This window comes from Coturnix japonica, chromosome 10, assembly GCF_054131305.1.
Source record: "Coturnix japonica strain WE chromosome 10, WE-NBRP24, whole genome shotgun sequence".
NCBI lineage: Eukaryota > Metazoa > Chordata > Aves > Galliformes > Phasianidae > Coturnix > Coturnix japonica.
The window spans coordinates 2,146,189-2,168,939 of record NC_140672.1 but is presented as its reverse complement, the minus strand read 5'-3'; the positions used below and the strand labels follow the sequence as shown (position 1 = coordinate 2,168,939).

General features: G+C 41.4%; 1 protein-coding gene across 4 annotated transcripts in view; it reads left to right on the top strand.

Moving 5' to 3' along the window:
• The window catches only part of DOCK5 (dedicator of cytokinesis 5), a 61,905-nt gene that overhangs the window by 12,324 nt on the left and 26,830 nt on the right, over positions 1 to 22,751 (top strand). For all 4 annotated transcript variants that reach the window (XM_015882883.2, XM_015882882.3, XM_085510150.1 and 1 more), the window contains exons 2-24: positions 2,650 to 2,733; positions 4,890 to 4,930; positions 5,177 to 5,232; positions 6,029 to 6,125; positions 8,964 to 9,112; positions 9,991 to 10,126; positions 10,274 to 10,431; positions 11,077 to 11,158; positions 11,460 to 11,589; positions 12,323 to 12,395; positions 13,854 to 13,996; positions 14,335 to 14,460; positions 15,009 to 15,133; positions 15,465 to 15,563; positions 15,707 to 15,779; positions 15,919 to 16,022; positions 16,676 to 16,868; positions 17,415 to 17,512; positions 17,990 to 18,079; positions 18,515 to 18,615; positions 20,565 to 20,699; positions 21,059 to 21,170; positions 22,166 to 22,236. In XM_015882883.2, the coding sequence (XP_015738369.2) occupies positions 2,650 to 2,733; positions 4,890 to 4,930; positions 5,177 to 5,232; positions 6,029 to 6,125; positions 8,964 to 9,112; positions 9,991 to 10,126; positions 10,274 to 10,431; positions 11,077 to 11,158; positions 11,460 to 11,589; positions 12,323 to 12,395; positions 13,854 to 13,996; positions 14,335 to 14,460; positions 15,009 to 15,133; positions 15,465 to 15,563; positions 15,707 to 15,779; positions 15,919 to 16,022; positions 16,676 to 16,868; positions 17,415 to 17,512; positions 17,990 to 18,079; positions 18,515 to 18,615; positions 20,565 to 20,699; positions 21,059 to 21,170; positions 22,166 to 22,236 (2,476 nt within the window). The remainder of the gene's footprint in view (positions 1 to 2,649; positions 2,734 to 4,889; positions 4,931 to 5,176; positions 5,233 to 6,028; positions 6,126 to 8,963; positions 9,113 to 9,990; positions 10,127 to 10,273; positions 10,432 to 11,076; positions 11,159 to 11,459; positions 11,590 to 12,322; positions 12,396 to 13,853; positions 13,997 to 14,334; positions 14,461 to 15,008; positions 15,134 to 15,464; positions 15,564 to 15,706; positions 15,780 to 15,918; positions 16,023 to 16,675; positions 16,869 to 17,414; positions 17,513 to 17,989; positions 18,080 to 18,514; positions 18,616 to 20,564; positions 20,700 to 21,058; positions 21,171 to 22,165; positions 22,237 to 22,751) is intronic.

Here is a 22,751-nt window from a genome sequence, read left to right as displayed (position 1 = left end):
TGGACTGTTTCAGAGGGGTTGGCTTGGAGCAGCAGGAAGCATCACTTGCAAACAGCAAAGCTCCCAGGGAAAATATGCCAGCAATTTGTCTTTTATAACCTTGCATATAACCATTGGGTAGGAGGTTTTTATGTATGCTGGCCCTCTGTTCTTGTTTAATTCAATCAAGCAAAGCGAGATGCTACAAATCTTGCTTTTCTTTGATGCACAGTGGTGAAAGCGTGTTCCTTTGGCTAATAAATGCAGTTTGGGATGGGAAATCTTTCATGGGAAGCACAGGGAGAGAAGGATGTGGCTCTTTTCTCTTATAGCTTTTTTGTTATCCGATGGGAAGGGAGCTGTGTTGCTTCTCCTTCTTCTTATGCTCTTGGCTTTTGAATTGACTGTCTGTGCTCCCCAAAGAAAGGCTGGTCTGATGCCCGCCCACCTTTCTGTTGGGCACTTGGTGCTGCTCAGACTGCTTTTGTCTGAGGCTGAAGTGGCACTTTATGGAAAAATACAGGCTTGCGTTTATATAACATCTGTTTGTCCCCAAAAAACCCAAGGCTAGAAATCCCACGTAGGAATCTCTGTACGTATAAGCATGTGTGCATTCCTAAAAAGCAAAGCATAGCCATGAAACTAGAATTCCAAACAGCATTTAAAGACAGAAAGCGAGACAGCCTGGTTGTAACCACAGGAGGAAACTCCAGCGGACAGAATGCAATCAGCTGGTTTGGAAATTGGCTGAGGTGCTGTGGTTTAAATCTCCTAATGCTACCAGTGCTGTAGCATTGTCAGTGTCTGCCCATAAGCTTTGATGCTTGGACTCTATCTGGGGAACAACACCTCCTGAGCACTGCAGTGTCCCCATCTAGGAAGCCTGAATGGTTTTATTGATGCACGCTGCTTCCTGCTGCACATGGGGGAGATTTAGAGCTTTCCCATCCAGCCCTGTTTTAGGGCTAGGAGTGATTTGGCAGGGTTACTGCAGCAGGAGGCATAGCTGCAGGGAGTTTGCTCTCCTTCGGGTTGGGCGCTGCACTTATAAGCTGACCTCTGCAAATCCTTGCAGAATTATTTGCTGCATCCAGCAGAATGGTGGTTTCTTTTTAACTGAGTCGCATTCAACGTTAACCAGTTCTTCTCTCCAATTAATTCGTGACCTCAGCATCTGTCAATACATCCTAGAGCTCAACGGAATACTCTGAACTCCTGTTTGTGTTTGACTTTGCCCTTCAATGCTATACAGGCTTTTCTGCAAAAATATTGATGGAAGTTTCTACTTTTGGGCCTTTTCTGGGGCCTTTCGGTGTCTGAACTGAATATGCAGCTCAGCAGTCCATTCTGATTATCTTGGCTCACAGCTCTGCTGTGGGGAGGGAGGGGAAACTTGGATATTGGAGTAATTAATGCTGGAGGAGCAAAAGTCCAGTAACACACCCGTAACCCTCTGGATGACTGTGTCATAGATTGCATGTTATATATGTGCAATGTGGATCTCTGCAGGCACTGGAGGGTATGGCCAGCATGAATGAGAGTCAGCATGAATGAGGGCCACCATGAGCACTCACTGCCCTTGCAATGTAAGGGCATCTGTTTGCAATCGGAGTTTATTTCAGATCCTGCAGGGGATTCTCACAGCCTGCCAGCCTGGATTATTTATAGCTCCAGCATTTTAAAGAAAGTTAGCATATGTGAGATAATTTCCGGTGTGGTGAGCCACAGTCATTTGTTTGTGCTGGATCTTGGCCAGGAAGCAATGCACCTCATCTTGATGGAACTGATAGGCACTTGATGTGAATTTCTTGATGTTCTTGTGTTTAATTTTCAGTTCTTCACATAGAAACCCTCTGAAGCCAGACGAATGTATCCCAAGTCCTCTGGAAAAGGAGTGGTCTAATATGACTTGATTTATCCATTCATTCAACCACAGCAAAGTGTTTTCCTTGCTGCTTTATGCACCTTTTTACTTGGATTAATGGAAAGCAAAGTCAGCTTTCTTGCCTTGTCAGGCCTTGAGGAAGCTCTGAGGACGGCTCTGCTTTGCTAGTTAGAAGGAAAGTTCCAGAGATGAGACAGTTCAGAAGCTTCTGGACTTAATCCTCTTCCTGCTGGAAATCCGATAAGCGTTCAGATTAGCTTTATCTTTGCTGGGGATTAAATTTGCAGAGAATCTCCAAGTTTTCATACTAAGATTGGTTCCTGTCTGGAAAGACCCATTGGTAGCAAACAGCCTGAAGTGTTTGATAGAGCACAGTGCTACTTATATAGACAGAATATTTATAGTGTTTTAGCTATGCTTGTGAGTGCTGTGTCATAGTTAGCCCTGTGAAATGCCAATAAAAAATGACAATTATCTACTTGATCCAAAGCCTCTGACTGGGGTAATAGTGACTTTTGGGCAGGTGTCGTGGGCCTTTATTCCTACAGGTTAAAGACTGACTTGGGCTGGTGAGAAGTTTCTGAAGCTTGCAGGAACCAATAATGAAATCTGGATATAGAATTTCTGCACACTTCTCTAGTGTGCCATATGTACAGGATAGCTTACTAACCTTATAGTTAGCAAATCCTGTTCTGCCTTTGATAACTGATAAGATACGAGAATCTGATCGCATTGAAATCTCCTGAAGTGTTTTTTCAACTCTCTCCCATCTCCTTCCTTTCTAGCAATCTACAATTACGATGCTGCCCAAGATGTGGAGCTCTCCCTGCAGGTCGGTGACACCGTTCACATTTTGGAGATGTATGAAGGTAAGTTGTGAATCACTCCCCACTACTCAGTAGTTCATAGAATCACAGATTATTATAAATACACATCTCTGCTGTTCCTGGTAGAGGTTTGTCAAGGTAAGATTTCACCAGCAACTCAAGGCAGCACTGTTGGAGAAGGAAATGCTTTCTCTTCTGGCTGTTCATTCCTGGTTTTACACCACACCTGTTTATCTTCACTCCTCCTTATACTAGGCCCAGTGCCTAGTCATGTGATGAACCCATCCAGCTGGAACAAGAACAGAATAAGTAGCTTTTAACCCCAATTAGTTCTTTGATCTAAGACAAAGGAGGTGGTAGATGAAAGAATGGAACAAAGCCATTTAATTAAAGAACGATCTAGTACCTACTTCATTCTGTTGTGTCTGTGCTCATTTTCACAAGCAGCATCAGTTTGGAAGAGATTCTTTGTATAGAATTTCTTCGGTATCACTGCTATGACAAGCTGCTTGTTGAGCAATCTGTTCTCTTTGTGACACATCAGACTATTTAGTATTTACACTCATATATGTCAAAGTGGGGAGTGTGTCTGGGGCTGGAGGTGGATATAGTGCTTAATACAACTGACGTAGGAGCTGATTTTGTCAGTATAAACTGCTGTATTGAAAAGGATGCATTTTGCATGATCTATACTGTTGGATTATTTTATATCTGTGTTTTTTATAGGGAGGCTGTTGCTCAGCCCCATTGCTTGGTTTGTAATAAGCTGTTCAACAGGAGTGATGCTCGAGAATAGGAAACCTGAAATGTCCCACTTTGAAACTTCAGCCTGAGAGGATTGATTCGTAAATTGCTGGGGAAAGCAAATGATTTCCCATAGGTATAATTCATCTTGAATCCTTAGAATTCAGTCTGCGTGGGAGGAAACTCTTCTGACTTATTGTCTCTTTTCCTTTGTTCCCGGATATTTGTAGGTTGTGTTTTTGAGAACTGGTGTTCTTAAAAGAATACTTCCCTATTTCTTCTTATGCTAATGATATCTACTTAGAAACGTAGCTCTAGTGTAATAAAAGTGGGTTTTTGTTCCTCTAATCGCTGTTCTTATCTGGATACAGGAGTCTCAATTAAAATAAAGTTCCCTTTAATCAAGGTGTTGGCTTTGCAAGAAAGGCTCAGGGATGCTTCATTCAGTTTTCCTTTCAGGTGTAAGTTATCCCTGCAGCTCTTGGTGTGTTCTGCAGGGAATTAAGTGGGTCAGGGTTGTCCAAAGGCTTTTGTATAATAGTAGCAGTGACTTGGAAAATCTTACTCCTTCCTATTGTTCCCTGTGTCAGACTGCACAGGAGCATCTTTGTGAGTTAGCAGAGCTGTTGTACTACAGTTCCCTTTCTGCTCTGTCGTCTAGAAGATTCTTCCATTCTTCCTCCTGTTTGAAGTCAGAATGTTTCTGCATTCAGTGAAGGCTGTCTGTGCATGAAACAGCCTTCACCTGAAAGCTCTCTATCTTCTGCATCTGGGGTTTTGGCTGGCTCTGGCCTTGAAGAATTAGATTTCAGAAGCATGGAGTTTGTTCCTAACAGCGAGGCTGCAAGGTTGAGGCTCACACTCAGATTTGTGTTAACAAGTGTTATCTGACTCCCAGATGGCCAAGTAGCTTCAAGACATAACAGTGCTGCAGAATCCAAGAGGAGAAGGAAACTTGCTGCCTTGAAGGCTTCTTTAGTGCAGACTTTGCTTTCTCTGTAATTCCATCATTGAGCAGTGGTGAGCTGTGGAAGATACATTTCTGTTCAGGGTTAAATCTTCCCTATTCTGCAATATATATGCTTCAACCAGGAACTGTGTGTGCATAGCTGTATTTGCCTCTGTGCTCATCTGTCAGATACTGCAAGCAATAATTCTGTGTTGGGAATTTATAAGCAAGGGTTGTCACTCCTAACTAAAGTGACTCCTAACTAAAGCACAGGGTGGCTTGATGTTGTATTCAGCCCAATCAGTGTAACTCAAATAGAGGTTGTCAGTTCATGCAGCCTTCTGTCTATGGACCAAGCTTCCTACAAACAACAGAAATGTCTGCTCAGTAGCAGACTTCAGGTGAACAAGATCAAGAGATTAATGCTGTAGGACTGCAGTGAGAATGACAGTGTGTACTTAACTGAAGTAGATAGGAAAAAACTCTTTTTGTTTCTCTCTGACAGGCTGGTACCGAGGATACACACTCCGCAATAAATCAAAGAAGGTATGACCTCACTTCTCAGTAACTGAGCATCAAATACAAGGCTTAAACACTGACAGAGTTCTATTGCAATGCCCTGTCTGGCTGACCTAACACCTTTCTGTTGTGGGTCAACAGTAAATATCATGATTAGGCTCTGCTGCTTGTGCTCATACCCCTTTCCCTTGTGTTTTTGTTGAATGCACTTATGTTATATACTAGAGTGTGATTTGTTGGGTTTTTAAACTTATTCTATTTATTTTATTCCAGGGTATTTTCCCAGAAACATACATCCACTTAAAAGAGGCAACTGTGAAGGACCGGGGGTAGGTTGGAGCTTCTTGAGATGTGCCACTGAGAGCAGAACCAAAGGAATACAGTTTCACTTTATTGTAGTTGTTAAAGACATGCATTTAAAAAGAAAACAGAAACTTTAGTGGTTGTTGACATGAGTGTTGTTATTAGGCTGTGCTCTGCTTCTGGAGCTGCATAACTTCTCCTTTTTTTCATGGTATGTCCCAGAAACAACTGTGGGCAGAGAGGCAAGAGAATAGCAAAAATAAAAGAGGTCTGTTAGACAAGTTAGTAGTAAGACAGGACAGACAAGTTACACTGGGGCCCTCTGGGGACTCCTGCAAATCATAACGTGTTCCTGCTCACAGCCAAAGAGTCAGCAGGAGTGTGAATTCCTTCCTGTCTTGGAAAACATTGGAGGAAGTGACTCCTCATTTGACTCTTACAAGGGATTCTGTGATTATTACAGCGTGAGGAGAACAGCAGTTGTAATAGGAAGAGATTTTAGAAGGCACTTTTCCTTAAGTAAATGTGTCCAGGTTACTATTGAAGGCAGTGATTACTGAGAACTTCTGTCCATTTAACACTGAGTTGCTGGAATGGATCCATTGAACATAACAAGACAGAAATTGGAATCATTTTTTGCATTAAAAATGGATAATGATGTGTTGGAGAACCAGTTGAGCAATGTAGAAACTGTGGCATCATGAGTGAATTGTATGAAAACCTGGTCTGCTTCTCTAGTTATGTATTTAGCGCTGAAGGATGTTTTATGACTGGGTACAGATCTTAATTGTAACGCCCTTATTCTGTTTTCTCCATCTTTAGACAACATGAAACAGTGATTCCGGGTGAATTGCCACTTGGGCAAGAACTTACATCCACCCTGAGGGAATGGGCAGTTATCTGGCACAAATTATATGTGGTAAGTCTGCTTCAGTGAGTGGTATTTGGTGGAGGAAGTGGGAGAAGGGCTGTTCCATTCAGGTTGAAATGCAGACAGCTTGCAAAGTCTTTTAAAGGCTTATTTCCATCTGTGCAGATAGAATTTGTGTGTCCATCTCTGCTCTTAAGAAAGGCTGAAAATGTTCAGCCCTCCTCTAGGCTATGAGCACGGAGGGAATAGTGCTTTAATCCATGCTACAAAGCGTTCACTGTATGTAAATAATTGGGTGATGATGCAGCACTGATGAAGACTTGACTCTCACCATTGACCCAGCACAAGTCACACTCAGCATCGTGTCAGCTGGTTGGGATTGTGTGTATGAGTCACAGTTCACTACCTGAATAAAGGTTCCTGCCTTGCATTGTCCTGTGTGAGGGCAGGATGTCTCAGTGAAGTTAGGTGAGAAATCATCATGTTGTTTTAAGGTTTAACAAGTAGAAACTCTGTTTTTTCTAGACATAGTGTAAATACTGAATGGAATGGCTCATCCTCACCATAGAGTGCCTATGGGTCAAAAAGTCAAGGGATGGGAAGTGAGCTGGGATGGTGAGCTGTTTAGTGGCCACGTGATAAATTTACTGTGGAAAAGTCAGACAAACTTCATGCATGGATTTGGTAGTTTTGTTAAGATAGCTGAAATTCTTGCACGGAGAAGCTGGTGTTCACAATGACTTGCTGTCTTTCAAAGGTCATTATTAAGACACGCTAAGAAGAGCCAAATGATTTTTCTTTGGTCAGTAATGAATTCAACCTGCATTGTACTATGTGCTCTGAGACTCTAATTAAGATGAGAGAATTATTTTAAATTAGCTCTAACCATTCAGCATACCCAGAACAAGCTTTCCTATTGAAAATGTTATAGGGCCACAAGTACACTTTGTTTATGGGCCATGAAACCACAAACACTCATTCCACCCTCTTCATTTAATGAGAAAGTGTGATGTTATTACCATGTGAAAACTGACTTTTGATCCTGGCTTTATTTGTAGGTGATTGTTGGTGTTTTTTTTTAATGCATTTCTTGTTTCAGAATCTGTTTTTCCTAAAATCTTTCATGTTCCTGTGCTTAACCAACATAAGTCTTAAAATAGCATTGGAAAATGTTATGGTTTGAAATGGGGTTATTTTATTTTCCTTTGCAGTATGCATTGAAAGAAAGAAGAATAAACAGGACACCAGTGGAGGAGGAAGGGGATATTTGAGGGGAGAAAGGAAATACAGGGGATTTCTTTATTTGGCAGCACTTTATTTCCCTTTAATTTCTGTGTTTTTCTGCAGTTGTTGTACCATTGGGTATATCTACTGCAAATAAATACAAAAATGGGTGGGAGCTTTTAAGCTTGGGCTAGTTAATAGCAGTTAACAAATGTAAATAGCCGGAGAGATAACCCAGGTTTAGCTGACTGCCAACTTGAGGCCTACTATGAATTTCTCTAAAAGCTCACCCAAGTTGCCATCTATTTAAGTGACTTTGTCTGCAAGTTAATAGAGCACTCTCTGTCTCCAAAATACACCTGCTGTGTCTTCCCTTTATCAACTGTAGACTAACCCAGCTTCCCCATCACCTTCACCCATCTCCAATGGAAGATGGCTCCCAGTTTATAGCTCCCTTTGGGCTTATGGGGCAAAATTTGTGTCATTTCATCTTCTGTCTGCTTTACAGAACGGGGCAATAACTTCAGTCAGCCTCTCTGTCAGGTGTGTGTGAGCAGTTGGAGCTCATAGTTAAACATTAACAGCATTGATACCACACAGTGCCATTAGTCAGCTGCTGGTGACTGTCCCAGCAGTACACAATTGACCAGTTCCTGCTAGCTGTTGGTAGAAAAAAGTCCCACTCTTAATGACCATTTTGGAGCTGTATAACCATAAACTTTGTCCCAGCAGACCAAAGATGATGTAAGTTGATCTGTGGCCTTTTCCTTCTGAAAATGAGCTGCCCTTGATGCTCCACATGGGTCAGAAATGTTGTAGTGCCTAGCTAACTTGAGTGGTGGTGAGTGAGGATGAGGACTGACTTCCTTCTTCTATCTGACAGATGATGCTTTGAAAGGCTTTATCTAAGCCTGTTCTGCTGCAAATATGGTTATCACATCATTATCCACTTTGTAATTACACGGTCAGGCTTGGAATCCCAAGCTCTATGAAGGAGTTGTGCCAGTAGGGTAACTAATTTCAAGAGGCTGGAACCAGTTAATTGCATTAAAAGTATTTTCATTAATCAGAGATGATGACAGTAGAAATGGGAGAAGGAAACTTAACAACGCAGGTTTCGATCTCCTTTTAGACACTTGATAATTACAGATGCTGCATTCATAACAAAAGATGAATGGCAGAGTCAAATGAATACCTGGGTAGACTGGGCAGATAGTACCTGGGAAGCTTCTTTTATTCACATGGTCTTGTTGCATTATTCGGCTGGTCTCTGGGTTTGACCAATTGTAGACCTTTCAGAAACCTCTGTTGCCATTCTGCCTGTGCTTGAAAGCATTGTGTGATTCAAGACTGCATTGCATGAAGTTCTGTGCAAATGCAAACAAAAACGAGTGCTCTGAAGAGCAGATAATCTTCACCTTTATTTGCTGATAGGCTCCAGTCAGGGAGATTATCGTGTTTCGACAGAGCTACTCTGGTTTCCATGAGACTCTTGTCTGGAGGTCAGGCATGGGCACAGCAATCCATGTGTGAGTTAGTGCTGGATAGGAGATGAATCTTGAAGCAGTGTGTGGATGCTGGCGGTATATCTCAAATACTGCTGCATTTGGTTGTAGTTTTCAGGTTGTTATTAACTTGAAATGGTCCCTTTTCTTCCTCTAGGATAACAAAACAACACAGTTTCGTCATGTCCAGCAATTGACTTACAGCCTGATAGAGTGGAGATCACAGATACTATCTGGGACACTTCCCAAAGATGAACTGGCTGAACTCAAGAAGAAAGTCACTGCAAAAATTGACTATGGCAACAGGTAAACCTCCAAACTACATCCAGAGGGCAGGGGGAGCATCCCAGATCCCACTGCAGGCTCTGGAACTGTGTTTTGAGGATGGATGTGAGTGGCCATTAATACAAAATGATGTAAAGAAGCACACAAGAAGGGTGCTGAATCAGGCTTTATGTTTTGCCTTGGAAAGGAGATGATAACAGCTTTGTGTTCCCATCAGAACGTGGCTAATCTGACAGGTGGGCATGTGGCAGTTGGTTTTTCATATGCCAGCATTCTCTTTATATTTGGCAGCAAAGCTTACCTGTCTTAATTCTGCAGCAATGCTGGCTCATGATTGCGTTTCCCATGGAGCACAATTTGTGCCTGGCTGACTGGAGCCACGATTTGGATGCTGGTTGTGAACTAAACTGCTTTATCAGCAACTGAGTAATACAATCCTACAGGCCACCAAAACTACATCTTTCATTGGTTTATACAGAATAGGGATTGTCTCCAATACTCATTTATCTACCTGTCAGACTTGATTCAGGTCAAATAAGTCAATTAAGAAGAAGGCTTACGGCAAAGAATAATGATTAGCTACAGCCCGTGAGCTTCATAGAAATACCCATCATTTTATATTAAATATTTTCAGGTGAGAGCAAGGAAGATGTCATCTTAGCATAAAGTTACATGGCTAATTATTTTTCCCTTTAATGGGAAAACTTGAGTACTGGGGGATGAGGAAGCTGTTTCTGGGTGGTAAAACCATTAATGTGATTGTTAGAAGGAATAGTGTCAATGAATATTGGCTGCCTGGAGCAACCCACAGCTTGATCTGTTGTTTGTGCTCTCTCAGTCACCTTTGCCTCTTACATATTGTGTTGCTGCTTTTGTCCTCTGATTTACATGCTACTCAGGATCCTGGGTTTGGACCTGGTTGTACGAGATGACAATGGGAACATCTTGGACCCAGATGAAACCAGCACAATCTCCCTTTTCAAAGCCCATGAAACTGCATCCAAAAGGATTGATGAAAGAATCCAGGAAGAAAAGGTACATCTCTTACTGCTGGCTTTACCCTCCTCAAGGAACCAGTACCTGCTGTATTTATACATTCCTCTTAGGGATATTGTGCTACTTTGGCAGCAGAACTAAAATGTTTTATGTTGTTTTTAATGGGATTACTGTTCTTCTTTGCAGTCTCTGCAACAGAATTTGGAACTCCGAGGGCAGCCAATATTTAACACAACACACACATACAGCCTCTATGTAAACTTCAAGAATTTCGTCTGTAACATTGGAGAAGATGCAGAGCTGTTAATGAGCCTCTATGACCCTGATCTCTCCAAATTCATCAGGTAGGGTGTAGGACTTCTTTGTATATACGTGTGCAGTTTAGTCATTCTGAAGAAGCCAATGCAAGTTAGAAAGCAAGAGTCAGCAGAGAAGTGTTTTCAGTTCTTCTGGTTGCTGCTCCAGTAGTGATTTGGAAGGGGGTTGTTTAATTTCAACTAAGTGAAGATCATGAGCACTTGTGCTCTGCTTGTTAAAGCTGGGAGTTCCTATGGTACAGTAGTGAAATCCCAGGTAGTCTCTTTTATGCTCTTTGATTTCCCTATTATTTTCACTGATTTGAGGCATTTGATTCATTGCTTCCCTTTTAATGATGTATGCACACGTTGTTTTCTGTGCATGTTCACTCTTAAAAGATGGCTAACTCGTGCCAGTCATGGAAGAGAGGAGGATTAAGGAGGTGTTTATGTGTCAGGCACCATCTGTCTCCATCGCTGAAGTTATCAGGTGTGGAGATGTAGTCAGTTACAAGAGAAAGTAACTGGGAATACCCATTCCTCCTATGCCTGATTTCTGCCTTCAGTGAAATCAGCCTCTTCAGAATGTAGAATATTTTGGCAGGTCTTTTCAAGCACTCCTAAAAGATCAAAATACTTTTGGATAATAGGAATGTCAGATGTTGAGTTTTGCTTTTTTTGCTTCATTTGCAGTGAAAACTACCTTGTTCGTTGGGGCAGTAATGGGATGCCCAAGGAAATTGAGAAGTTAAATAACCTTCAAGCAGTCTTTACTGTAAGTTGTTGTATTTACAGCCTGGATATTCTTCCTCACACTGCAGACATCGGAGTTGGGAATTCTTTCTGCTTCTTGCCTCTCTGCTTCTAGTGGAGGTGGCAATTTAGGTTGGTTTTATGGGCACTTAAGATTTCATGGGTGGCCTCAGAGGAATGCTCCTGAAAAGTATTTTTTGAAGAGTAGATTTCCTTTTAAATGCATACGGTCCAGCAAAACAAAAAGCCTTTTGCTCTCTGTCCTCTTCTCCCCCTCATTTATAAAGCAGATTGATGTAACTTTTATTTTTAATAACTTCCAGGATTTAAGCAGTTCGGATTTGATCAGGCCAAAAATCAGCTTGGTGTGTCAGATTGTGAGAGTGGGGCATATGGAGCTGAAAGATGGGAAGAAACACACGTGTGGGCTCCGGAGACCTTTTGGTGTGGCAGGTATGACAAATTCAGACACAGGAAAGAAGAGCATGGTTCAGTGGTTGGGAAGTTGAATTAGGAAACATAGGCTGTATGCCAGCAAAGCCTGTTAACCCCTTCATGTCAGCATCTCTTGAGGACTGAGAATATGATGCTGAGCTGTTCTGTACTCCTTTGAGATCTTCTAGTCTTCACATCTATGAAGGTGACATGCTGTCAGTGCTCGCTTTTTGCTTTGTCTCCACCTAAATAGATAACATGCTGCTGTCACTACAGTGGATTTTTCAGATCTTTGAAAAAGAGGGATTTGCTCTTCACACCTAATAGGATAAAGATGGATTTTTTCCAAAGGAGCTTTGGTGAACGAGACATCCAATTCCCGTTCAGTTGCTGTGATTGCTTGTGAAGAGCATTGCTTGAGATCTGTGGGGAAAAGAGTTTCAAAATAGCATTTGAAAACTAAATGTTTGGAGTTTTTTTTTGCCTTAAAATGCCTGAATCCCACCTGTGATTGATTTATTTGTTTTTTATCATTGACAATATTCACATTCAACCCCATGTGCTGACTTAAGCATTGATAAAAATACACTTGTTTAAAAGTTAGAATGGTGAGAGCGGCCTTCTGCATTGCTGTCATGAGTGGCATTGGACCAAAACAAGCAGCTATTGTTTCCATTCTGATAGGGAGAGCTCTCTCTGTATTCTCTTTAGCCACTTGGCAGAACTGTGTGTTGGATTTGTGTTGTTGCAGTGATGGACATAACAGATATCATACATGGGAAGGTGGACGATGAGGAAAAGCAACATTTTATTCCATTTCAGCAGTAAGTATTATGCTTCAGAGTTCATCACATATCTGGCTCATTTAAGGCACTTGTCCTTCAAAGAAGGACAAATTTGTATGGGAGCCTGGCAGCTTACCAAGGTCTCTACAAATAGATTAGCTAATGGTAGTAGTCAGCTTGTTGGAGGAAAAGATTTTTGTCAGTCCTCTGATGCTTTTGTTCCCCTGGATATACATGTCTATACAGTAGGTTACTTAGGGAGTCTTGGCAGTGCTGCTGGAGTTGGTAGGGATATCTACTATGTGAAGGAAGAAAGGAGAGCAGAGAGCAAATTAATGTGGGGTCTGGGGGATGTGACTTTAAAAACTGTTGTGGAAGTGAGGCAAGATTGTGAGGAGCACCTGAGCAGGCAGGGAGAACAGCTTCTTGTGGTCAGCATTATGTGGCTCTCTGGGCATTGCCAGCCTGTAGCTTTCCAGGCTGCCTGGTAAGAGTGAGTCAGAAAAGAGTCAAGAAAGAGATTTCTTCCTCTTCCTGGAAAAGAAATTCAAGCCCCGCTGTGGTGTGCATTTCTGTAATGCTAGAACTTGTGTGTGCTCTGCCTGCTCTCCCATTGCTCACTTTTTCAGCCCATTACAGTAATTAGAATGGAGCTTGTTTAGGTAGACTCAGCTTATTACTGTCCTAAATATAGCGATCCATTTGGTGTAGCTTATGTTGTTGCAAGGTATTTTTAGGGGAGGCTGTTGTATGTCCCTGCCATTTTAGCACCTGCAAGACTGCAAAGAAGGATGTATTTTAATTTGCAGAACAACGAGTCTCTTTTATCCCTCCCCCTTCCATTTTTCCTCTGTTATAATCAGATTGAGCTTAGACCCAAATCTGGTCACCTCTAAAGGGGCGGGGAGTCTGTGGGGATGTTTGTATATTCATTACTGATGGTGTGGGAACAGGAGTGTAGTCTGGCTCTAGATCCAGGTTCACTAGATGTGTTTGCTAGGGACAGTTTCAACACTCTGGTGTTATTAGTCATGTTAATTTAAGGCTATTAATGAACATAATCTCCTGGGGACATCTCTGAGGCACAGCTGAAGACAGTTCACCTAATGGGACCAAAAGACCCCACGTGCTGAGCAGTTTTCCTGCATGGTTCTGCATAGCTGTAACTGCTTTACAAGGCAGTCTGGATGGAAAAAGGAACAAAGTAGAACTGGCTGCCTTTGTGGTTGTCCTGAGGGCTGCTGGTTCAGCATGGTACAAATGTGAATTCACAGAGCTCTTAAGTAGGCATATGTTACTTATTCTAATCCTAGACTAGCACTGATGAGAGTTTAGATGGGTTTTTATCAGTTGGGTTTAGGCAGGTGAAGAAAAAGTCTGAATTTAGAAATAATTACACTACTTGGAAAGCAGTTAGCTGTTGGCCAGCCCTTGTCTCGTAGAGCCCGTGCTTGATGTTAGTTTATCCACTTCCCAGTCTGTTGTTGTTATTCTCAGGATTGCCATGGAAACATACATCAGACAGCGACAGCTAATTATGTCCCCGCTGATAACTTCCCATGTGATTGGAGAAAATGAGCCCCTCACTTCTGTCTTCAACAAAGTCATCGCTGCAAAGGAAGTGAATCATAAAGGCCAAGGTACAGCAGTCAGGCAGGACGTGAAAAGCTGGTGTGGGGAAAGGTTCCTCTTGCTTACAGAGGAAAGTAAATGGCTCATGAAAGTCCAGAGATCGATGTTTACTGGAGTTTGCTGTCTTCACCAAGCTAAACCAATGATCTTTGTACTAATGGCTGTTATCCCAGCACTTTCAGAGCTAGAAAGATTAAAAACGGGATCTGTTCTTAATTGAGTGGAATGAAACCCTCCTTTTCTAGCTGGTGCTTTCTATAGATGTCATTTTATTTTCTCAATGTGTTATTTTCTTATATGTCTGGTTCTTACCCCTAGTAAGTGAATGTTACCCTTCTTTCCTTAGGTCTTTGGGTCTCCCTGAAGCTGCTCCCTGGTGACCTAGCGCAGGTTCAGAAGGATTTTTCCCACCTTGTAGACAGATCGACTGCTGTGGCTCGCAAAATGGGATTCCCTGAGATAATTCTTCCTGGTAGGTCCCATATTCTTTCACTGGCCTGTAGAGTAAAACATGTGAAATTCTTGAATTTCTGCTGTGAACAGATTGATATCAAAGATAGCTTAAAACCAGCTTGTTTTTACTTTTCTTGATGTTCCAAATCTTTTTTCTTTGATGAAAATGCTTTCTTTGAGTAGTCTAGAAAAACAATAGCATCAGTACTCCTTGGAGGTGAATCTCTGTTTAGTCAGAGAGGTCATTTTGTTGCTTATGGATCTGACCCTGCTTTGCTTTATCCATTGGGAACTGCTATAGAGCTATACAGCCCACTGCATTTAAAAAGGTGTTACATAAAGGCAGAGGTCTCTGAAAGAAAAAAAGAGAGTGGTACATTGTAAAAACTTTTCTATAATTGGAAATGAAGGTGAGATAGTGTGGTGTTGGGTGCCATGAGTATCTGTTATTAATAGCTATGAAGAGGAGAAGGATGATGTGTTGCCCTGTGATGTTAAATATTAACTGGGGAACTTCTGTGACTCTCCATACAAGAAGAAGAACTCACTGAGTGCTGTGGATTTTAGGTGATGTTCGAAATGATATCTACGTCACCCTGATACAAGGGGAGTTTGACAAAGGGAAGAAGAAGACTCCTAAGAATGTAGAAGTCACCATGTCTGTACACGATGAAGATGGCAATCTCCAAGAGGTATGATGGCCTTTGCAGAAGAGAACAAAGCTGCTTGTTTGGATAGGTGGTAGCTCTGGTGCATAGGATCTTTTGCATTCTTCAACTGTATGCAAGGACTGCATGATAATGAGCTAGAGAGATTACAGGAGATTCCAATGAGTACATTTGAAGTCACTAATTTTTTATGTTGCTAGCAGATGTGAGTAAGAAAAGAAGTGACTAAGTTCACTTGACCGTAAAACATAGATTTTGAGCAACTCTTTCAACCCAAAATACCTTCTTTTATTGTCTTTCATTCTAGACCTCACCTTTTCTTTTTTCTTCCTTCCCTTATTTTTGTTTTCCAAAGAAAGCTATCCATCCTGGTGCTGGTTATGAAGGTGTCTCTGAGTATAAGTCTGTTGTTTATTATCAAGTCAAGCAACCATACTGGTATGAAACTGTAAAGGTAAGAGTGTCTCATTTCTAATCTTGTTTCTTTGAATAGAAAAAATAAATGACCTTATTTAAAGTCAGTTAATTAAAATCATATAAAACTAATTTGAAAACATAATGTCCTGTAAATTGATGATGATGTCCTATCATTTATAGGTGTCCATTGCAATAGAGGAAGTCAGTCGTTGCCATTTAAGGTTCACCTTTCGTCATCGGTCATCACAGGAATGTGAGTATCCAAAGAGAAGGCCAGCAGAAACACTGCACTCTTCCTACTCCATTGAGATTTTCTGAGTTTCTACCATTGGTGTAATGTTTGTATTCTGCTTGCCTAATTCCTAATAATTTTTTTTGCTTTCTACTTACAGCTAGGGATAAGTCTGAGAGGGCTTTTGGCATGGCCTTTGTGAAACTGATGAATGCAGATGGAACAACACTACAGGATGGCAAACACAACTTGATTATTTACAAGGTAGCTCTGGCATAGGCAGTCCTCGCTTTGGTGTGAATGATGAAAGTATCTCTTTTGACTGACTTTATATTTTCCAAGCAATGTAAACACTGTTGTTTCGTTGCAGACGTGTTAAATAATTTCTTTTACAATGATGGTAGAGCAGCCTCTTTTTGTAAGTTACCATCAGCACAGCTTTAAAGGATTGGTTTTCTGACTTGTTAGGCACAAATCTGGTACATACTAGTGTGTGTATGTAGAGTCCTTTCACGTTATTCACCTGGACAACAAGCAGCAAACAGGCCTGGTGAACACCTCATTTAGATGATCAGTGTGTCAGGGAGAGAGATGTGGTGCCTTTCATCACATCAAGAGGAAGAAGCTAATGTATTGCTGTAGAAGGCTACAGCATGATGGGGTGGGTTGAACTCCTGCATTGTGTGGCTTGATTCACTCTCTCGAAGAGCTGAGTTCATTGGTAGTGTGTGGGCAACTTCTATTCCTTAAAGTCAGAAGTCCAAACAGTGTAAGTAAGTGACTATAGACATGAAAATGTATTGAAAGCCTTCTGTGGCCATCCCTGTGCTTAAATGGTTAATGTATCTGCAGATGAGAGCTGCAAGAGTTCAGAGATGTTTGAGATAACCCTCCTTATTCTTGTGGTCAACCAACAGGGTGATAACAAGAAAATGGAAGATGCAAAAAGCTATTTAACTCTTCCTTATACAAAAGTGGAAATGGAGGAGAAGGAGACCTCCTCAGGGAAAAGCCTGCACCATCTAGCCAACTTTACACCCAACAAAGACAGTACGAAAGACAGCTTCCAGATTGCCACTTTAATCTGCTCTACCAAACTCACCCAGAATGGTAGGTCTTGTATTAGCATCCCAGTGGTGTCATGCTGTATATTTGAATTTAAAAGGGCAATTTCTTCCTGCAGATGTCTGTGGCATTGTGGCACATGTGAGCTTAGTGCTTTAAGTTTAATCTTGCTGCTTCACTCATCAGTGACAGCCCAACCCCAGCATTGCTGGCATCAGTATTGCCATTATTTGCTTTAGAGTTCCTGCTCTAAAGCAAACACAGAGCAAAGCACAAGAAAAGTCATATACTCTTATAAGTGTCCTGGCTTGAGGTATCTTCTGCTGAGTGAATGAGAATCTTGCATATTTATCTACTGAATGCTTTATGTTATCAAAGTACACCAAGGTTTTCCATTAATAGCAAAGCTAACTTTCTTGCCAAGACAAAAGAGCCACCTCAAGGTAATTTTCTGTACAACACAGTGTGACTTTTCCTTGTAAGCTGATTCTAAAAATAACCTCTAATACTTATTCTGTACTGTTCTGCAGCCATTAAGTCAGCTGTGTTGTTGTAATCTGTTTCTAATTGCTGATGTTCTGTCCTTGCTAGTTGACCTGCTGGGTTTGTTGAACTGGCGTTCCAACTCTCAGAACATTGCCCACAACTTGAGGAAGTTAATGGAGGTGGAAGGAGGAGAAATTGTGAAGGTATACATAGAGATTCGAGTCTCCTTGTTGTGCAGGAACTTAAATGCTTTGATGGCTTATCATTGTCTTGTACATAAAAGCTCCATGTATGGGATAGAGATAGCTGGTCTTCTAGCTGCTGAGTAATGGCAGAACAAAAAGTATATGCTTTGATGACACGGATTTAGCTTACTGCAAGCTTTATTAAATAGCTCTTCTGGATGGTTGTGCTTTTGCACAACAGGCTGATTAAAAAGGCAGTAGAGCAGAAATAATAAGATCCTCCTTGCTCTTATAACTGAGAATGGGATGGTCATCATGACCAGCATGTGAATGAACACAGGGCTGAGATCCCTTTAAAAATGAACTTTTCTGTATGACTTTTCCAGTTCAACTGAGCTAGGAAGGAGGGAAAACATGATCCAAAAGAACAGTCTCCTGTGCAGTGTTCCAACAGTAGTGCTTTTTTCTGACTCTTTTTGCTATTTATTCTTCTAGTTTTTGCAAGACACTCTCGATGCACTTTTCAACATAATGATGGAAATGTCAGAAAATGAAACCTATGACTTCCTTGTGTTTGATGCACTGGTGAGTGACTTCTTAGTGGCTTTTGGGTGCTGATCAAGTATGTACTTGATGGTTGAAGAAAAAAAGTGAAGCCAAATATATCCAGTTCACATTGGTTGGGGCCAGTGAGGACAGGGTGCCCTAGCTCTGATATGTGTCATTGTATTAACCAGGACTGAGTGTTACCTTGGAATACAAGTGATCACAATCTCAAGTTCCAGCTTGAAAAGAATGAGTTAGCTTTAAAAAAACAGCCTTCAGCCTTTTTAATCCTATGCAGCCTTCAGTCAGCACATGGACATGTGTAGCATCAGTGTTATTAAAGAGAAATCAACAAGAATCAGGACTCAACAAAACCAATGATGTGATTGGAGACTAAGTTGTGTTGCAGGTAGTAAAGATTGTGTCATCTCTGTGTCATCTCTCTCCTCTTAATTATTCTTTTCTTTTTGGCAGGTATTTATTATTTCTTTGATCGGAGACATCAAGTTCCAGCACTTCAACCCTGTACTTGAAACTTACATTTACAAACACTTCAGTGCAACTCTGGCATACGTGTAAGTGTTGGTAACCACAAACCCACAGACTGACCTTCAGACAGCATCTCTCTGATACTGACGGCAAATTAAACTAATGTGGTCAGAACAGCATAGACCCCAGATGATTGTTTTTTGTCTGCTTTGCTTTTCCTCTGCTTCCAGGAAAGAAAACCCTGCATTTACCTTTTTTACTTTGCTAAAAGCTTCCATTGTCAGAACTCTTTTCTGCAACGACAGGACGCTACTGGCATGGCAAATGCTGTGTTAAGGGCATGTGAATCAGACTCTCTTCTTGACCTGTAGTACTCGCACTTTATTTTGTGCACGTGTGTGTGTTTTACAAAAGGGTCTTTGTGTTTTGCAGCCTGCTTTCCTATCAAAAACAGACTTCTTGCAGTCAGTTTGTATGGAAGATGTCATTGCAAGTCGCTGGGGGAATTGATCAAGGAGGATAAATTCATTAAAAGTCTGATCTAATAAGTATTGTGCTGCTGGAACTATTTTGCCTTGCTGGTATCTACCCACGTCCTTCAAAGTACTTTAAGCAGAAGGAAGTTTGTGCTCTGTACGGCTGCAATCTTTGTAGTATATTTGAATGGTGCTATGGGGAGCAGAAGCAGAGCCATGTGTGGCTAACATTGTGGTTGATGGTAGCAGAACTAAAGTGAAGTTTGCTCTCACCCATCTGCTTACAGCAAGCAGATTGTGGTGGCCACAAACTTTAGAGAAGGGCCAAATGTCGTGATGGGGGGTTAACACACATAGGTTATACTCTACATATCAAAACTCTCAAGTATGTGGCCATTTATTTAGAACAAATTTGCAGTTCTTCACCTTCAGAAATGCAGTTGAGGATGATGGGAGTGATTTCGTTTTCCTGTAGCAGTTGAGTTTTAGGACTTCAAAGCAGTTTAAAGAATTCAGCTCACAATCATTCGTTTTAATTCATCAAGGAAGGAAAAAGCTGATGACACCCAGAATTGATTTACTTACAGATGAAGGCTTATAGTCCTGTTGGGCAGTCTGGTGACTTTGTGTGCTTAAAGTGGGGTATTGGTTGAAGTGCCTATTGTGGATTATGTGCCCAAGGGTGTGTAGGATATTGGAAGAGAGCAACAGATATAGGGTGAGAGCAATATCCAGGTCTCTTGACTCTTCAGCTCCCCTTGCTCTGGAGCCCCTGAGTCCAACAGTGATTACCTTCATGGTAACAAGGAACTCAGAATTTAAAACTCTGGTCAGCAGAGGCAAAAGAAAACAACCAAACTCTGTTTCCCCTCTGGAAATCCCTTCTTATTTTTAATGGTAGGTGTTAATTCTCAGCCCTGAGTATGAAGCCTCTGGCTGGAAATACAGATACAGCAAAGTCCTCCCATCCTGGATTGCTTTCTTCTTCCTTGTCCTGGCTTCACTCACTGTGTGCAAATGATTTGCTTCCCTGTAGCCTGAAGAAAATTTCCCAGAAGAAAACTTCTTTCTCTTTACTATTAATAAACTTCTTTGTCTGCTTAATGGACGTGCTACATCTTAGCTTTGTTGTTGCCTTGTCTTGCTTTCCAGCTTAGCCTGACAATGTAATATTTGCATAATGCCAAGTGAACTATGATATTAGATGGTGTCCTTTGTGTGCTCCATGTGCCAGGGGTTGACAAAGCAGGGAATTGGATGCTGGTAGTGTGGGAAGCAGAGCAAGTGCAAAAGCTGTCGTGTACTTATCTAATGCTCACACGCCACTTGGAGTGCTGGGATTTGTTTAATGAAGGGGATTTTGCATGAAGGGCAATGAGATTCCCATCCTTTGATTCAGGAGAGACTGGATGGTGAATACTATGTGTTATGCAACTTTAGTGTTGCTTGAGACGCACTCCTGTTACCTGATCATTAGATTCCTCTTTGGAATAAGGAAGCTGAATATGCACAGAAATTTTACTCTGTCTTTATTTATTCCCCTTTTTGATTTTCCAAAGGAAACTCACTAAAGTGCTGAACTGTTACGTGGGAAATGCTGATGACTCCAGCAAGACAGAATTGCTGTTTGCTGCTCTGAAAGCTTTGAAATACCTCTTCAGATTCATCGTTCAGTCAAGAATATTGTACCTGAGGTGAGGCTTCGTCATCTTCATCGTGTCTCTTCATGGAAGTCAGTCCTTCCAGTCAGCATCATTGGGGAAAATGCTCCTCAGTTTTATTGAAGCTCATTTTAAGACAGAAATGAGCCACTTGATTCTTGGAACCTAAGTGGATTTTGAGGCATTGGCAGTTAGAGAAATGCATCTTTTCTGTTACAAGTTTCATCAGCAAATTACTCCCATAGTAACTACAGAATCCCAAATGCCATTCATTTCTTTGTAGAAGGAGATAACTGTAAGATGTTCTTCCAAAGTATAAAATTATATCTCAGCTGCTGTGACTGTTATTCCAGATTTACATTTGTGACTACTCCCCTTTCTGTCTTTTATAGGTTTTATGGGAAAAGTGAAGATGGTGATGAATTTAATGATGCAATACGCAAGCTGTTCTTCTCCTTCAATGTCCTCATGGACCGTCCTTTAGAAGAGGCCGTCAAGATTAAGGTATGCATAATTTGCAGGAAGAGCTAATACTTTTTATTACCTCAACTGATACATTTGGGGAAAGGCAGAAAAAGGATCAAGCTTTGAGGTGCATAACCCCATTCAGATGAGTCAGAACAGAATCTTCAGAGTGTCTGTTGTAGTGCTGAATGTGATAGGAAAAAAAAAACCATTTAAACCATAAAGTTTATCAAATGAAGATGAGAGCTTCTGGCTGAAAACCTGACAGCAACTGTTAGGGTGAAAGCTAACAGCTAACTAAGATGTAGCATGAAAGACTCTTCAACCACCATTGCCAAGCCTATGGTTGATGGTGATACAAGTGTTACAACACTGCAAAAATGAACACAATGCTGGAAATGAAAGTACTGAAAAAGCAGATGGTTCCTAAGTGTATCTTAGATTGTATACTTGCTTGTTTTTATGGTCTGGACTGGATTATGTACCTGTATCTGGGCTCTGAGGAGGAGCAGAGCAGCTGGTGCAGTAAGCCTGGCTAGATTACTAAAGGCAATGAGTACTCTAGATGGTTTATTTCACTACTTCTAACCACATGCCTTTCTCTGCTTAAAACAAGGATTGATTTTGGACTACAAATGAGTATTTGGGTCATTTAAAGTCCAGCTTTGATTTTAGTATAAGCAAAGTTCCTGCTGGCAGCAGCCATGGAGCATCGCCCAGAGGCTCACTTTAGTTACGGTTGCATCCAGGTGCTCGGATGCTACATCTGTAAAAGCCATTGTGGGAACTATTTAACATATTCCTCTGTATGTGGACATGCTGAAGGAGCTTGAAGTTGCTGGAGGCTTTTTGGATGCATAGATCTGATTTCATGCCAGAACTGTGCAGGTGTCTGCGTATTTGTTCTTGATAGAGCTGGATTTGCCATGTCAGCCATGGGCATTGCTATTGTGGCATTACACCCTTTCAGGATGAACTACCCAACCTCACTCAGTTTCCATGTGTGCTTTATGTCTCCTTTTTCATTCTTGCAGGGTGCAGCTTTAAAGTATTTGCCGAGCATCATAAACGATGTCAAACTAGTCTTTGACCCTGTTCAACTCAGGTAACCATATTAAGTTTGTCCTGCAGACTCAACTCATCTGCTGGGGGGAAATAAAGGGAAACTTTCCTAAAAACAGCTGCTCTGATTATGATGTGCTCATGCATGTTGTGCATCATTTTATAGGAAGCTCCTCCCAGGGCTCTGGAGGAGCTCAGTATTAATGACACTTTGAATTTCTATTCTTTGGTATACATAGCTTTATCAGGAACCTCCCTTTAGTGCTTCCTTGTTCTCACACAGATAATTTGCTCTCAACAGCAGGCAGACAGCAAATGTAGATGGAATTTAATTTAATGGAGTCTCAGATTAACATGAGTCATCACTCGTGATGAAAGGGGCATCTGGAAGGATGTGCCATTGTGCCTAGCAGTGTTTCAGGCTTCAGCAGTGCAAAATTCTGCTTTCATTTTGTGTGAGACTATCATTATTTTACACTAGCAATAAGGATGTGCAGCATTTCCTATTTATTAGCTTTTATGTCATATCTCTCTTGCAGGCTTTACTTTGAGAGCCTG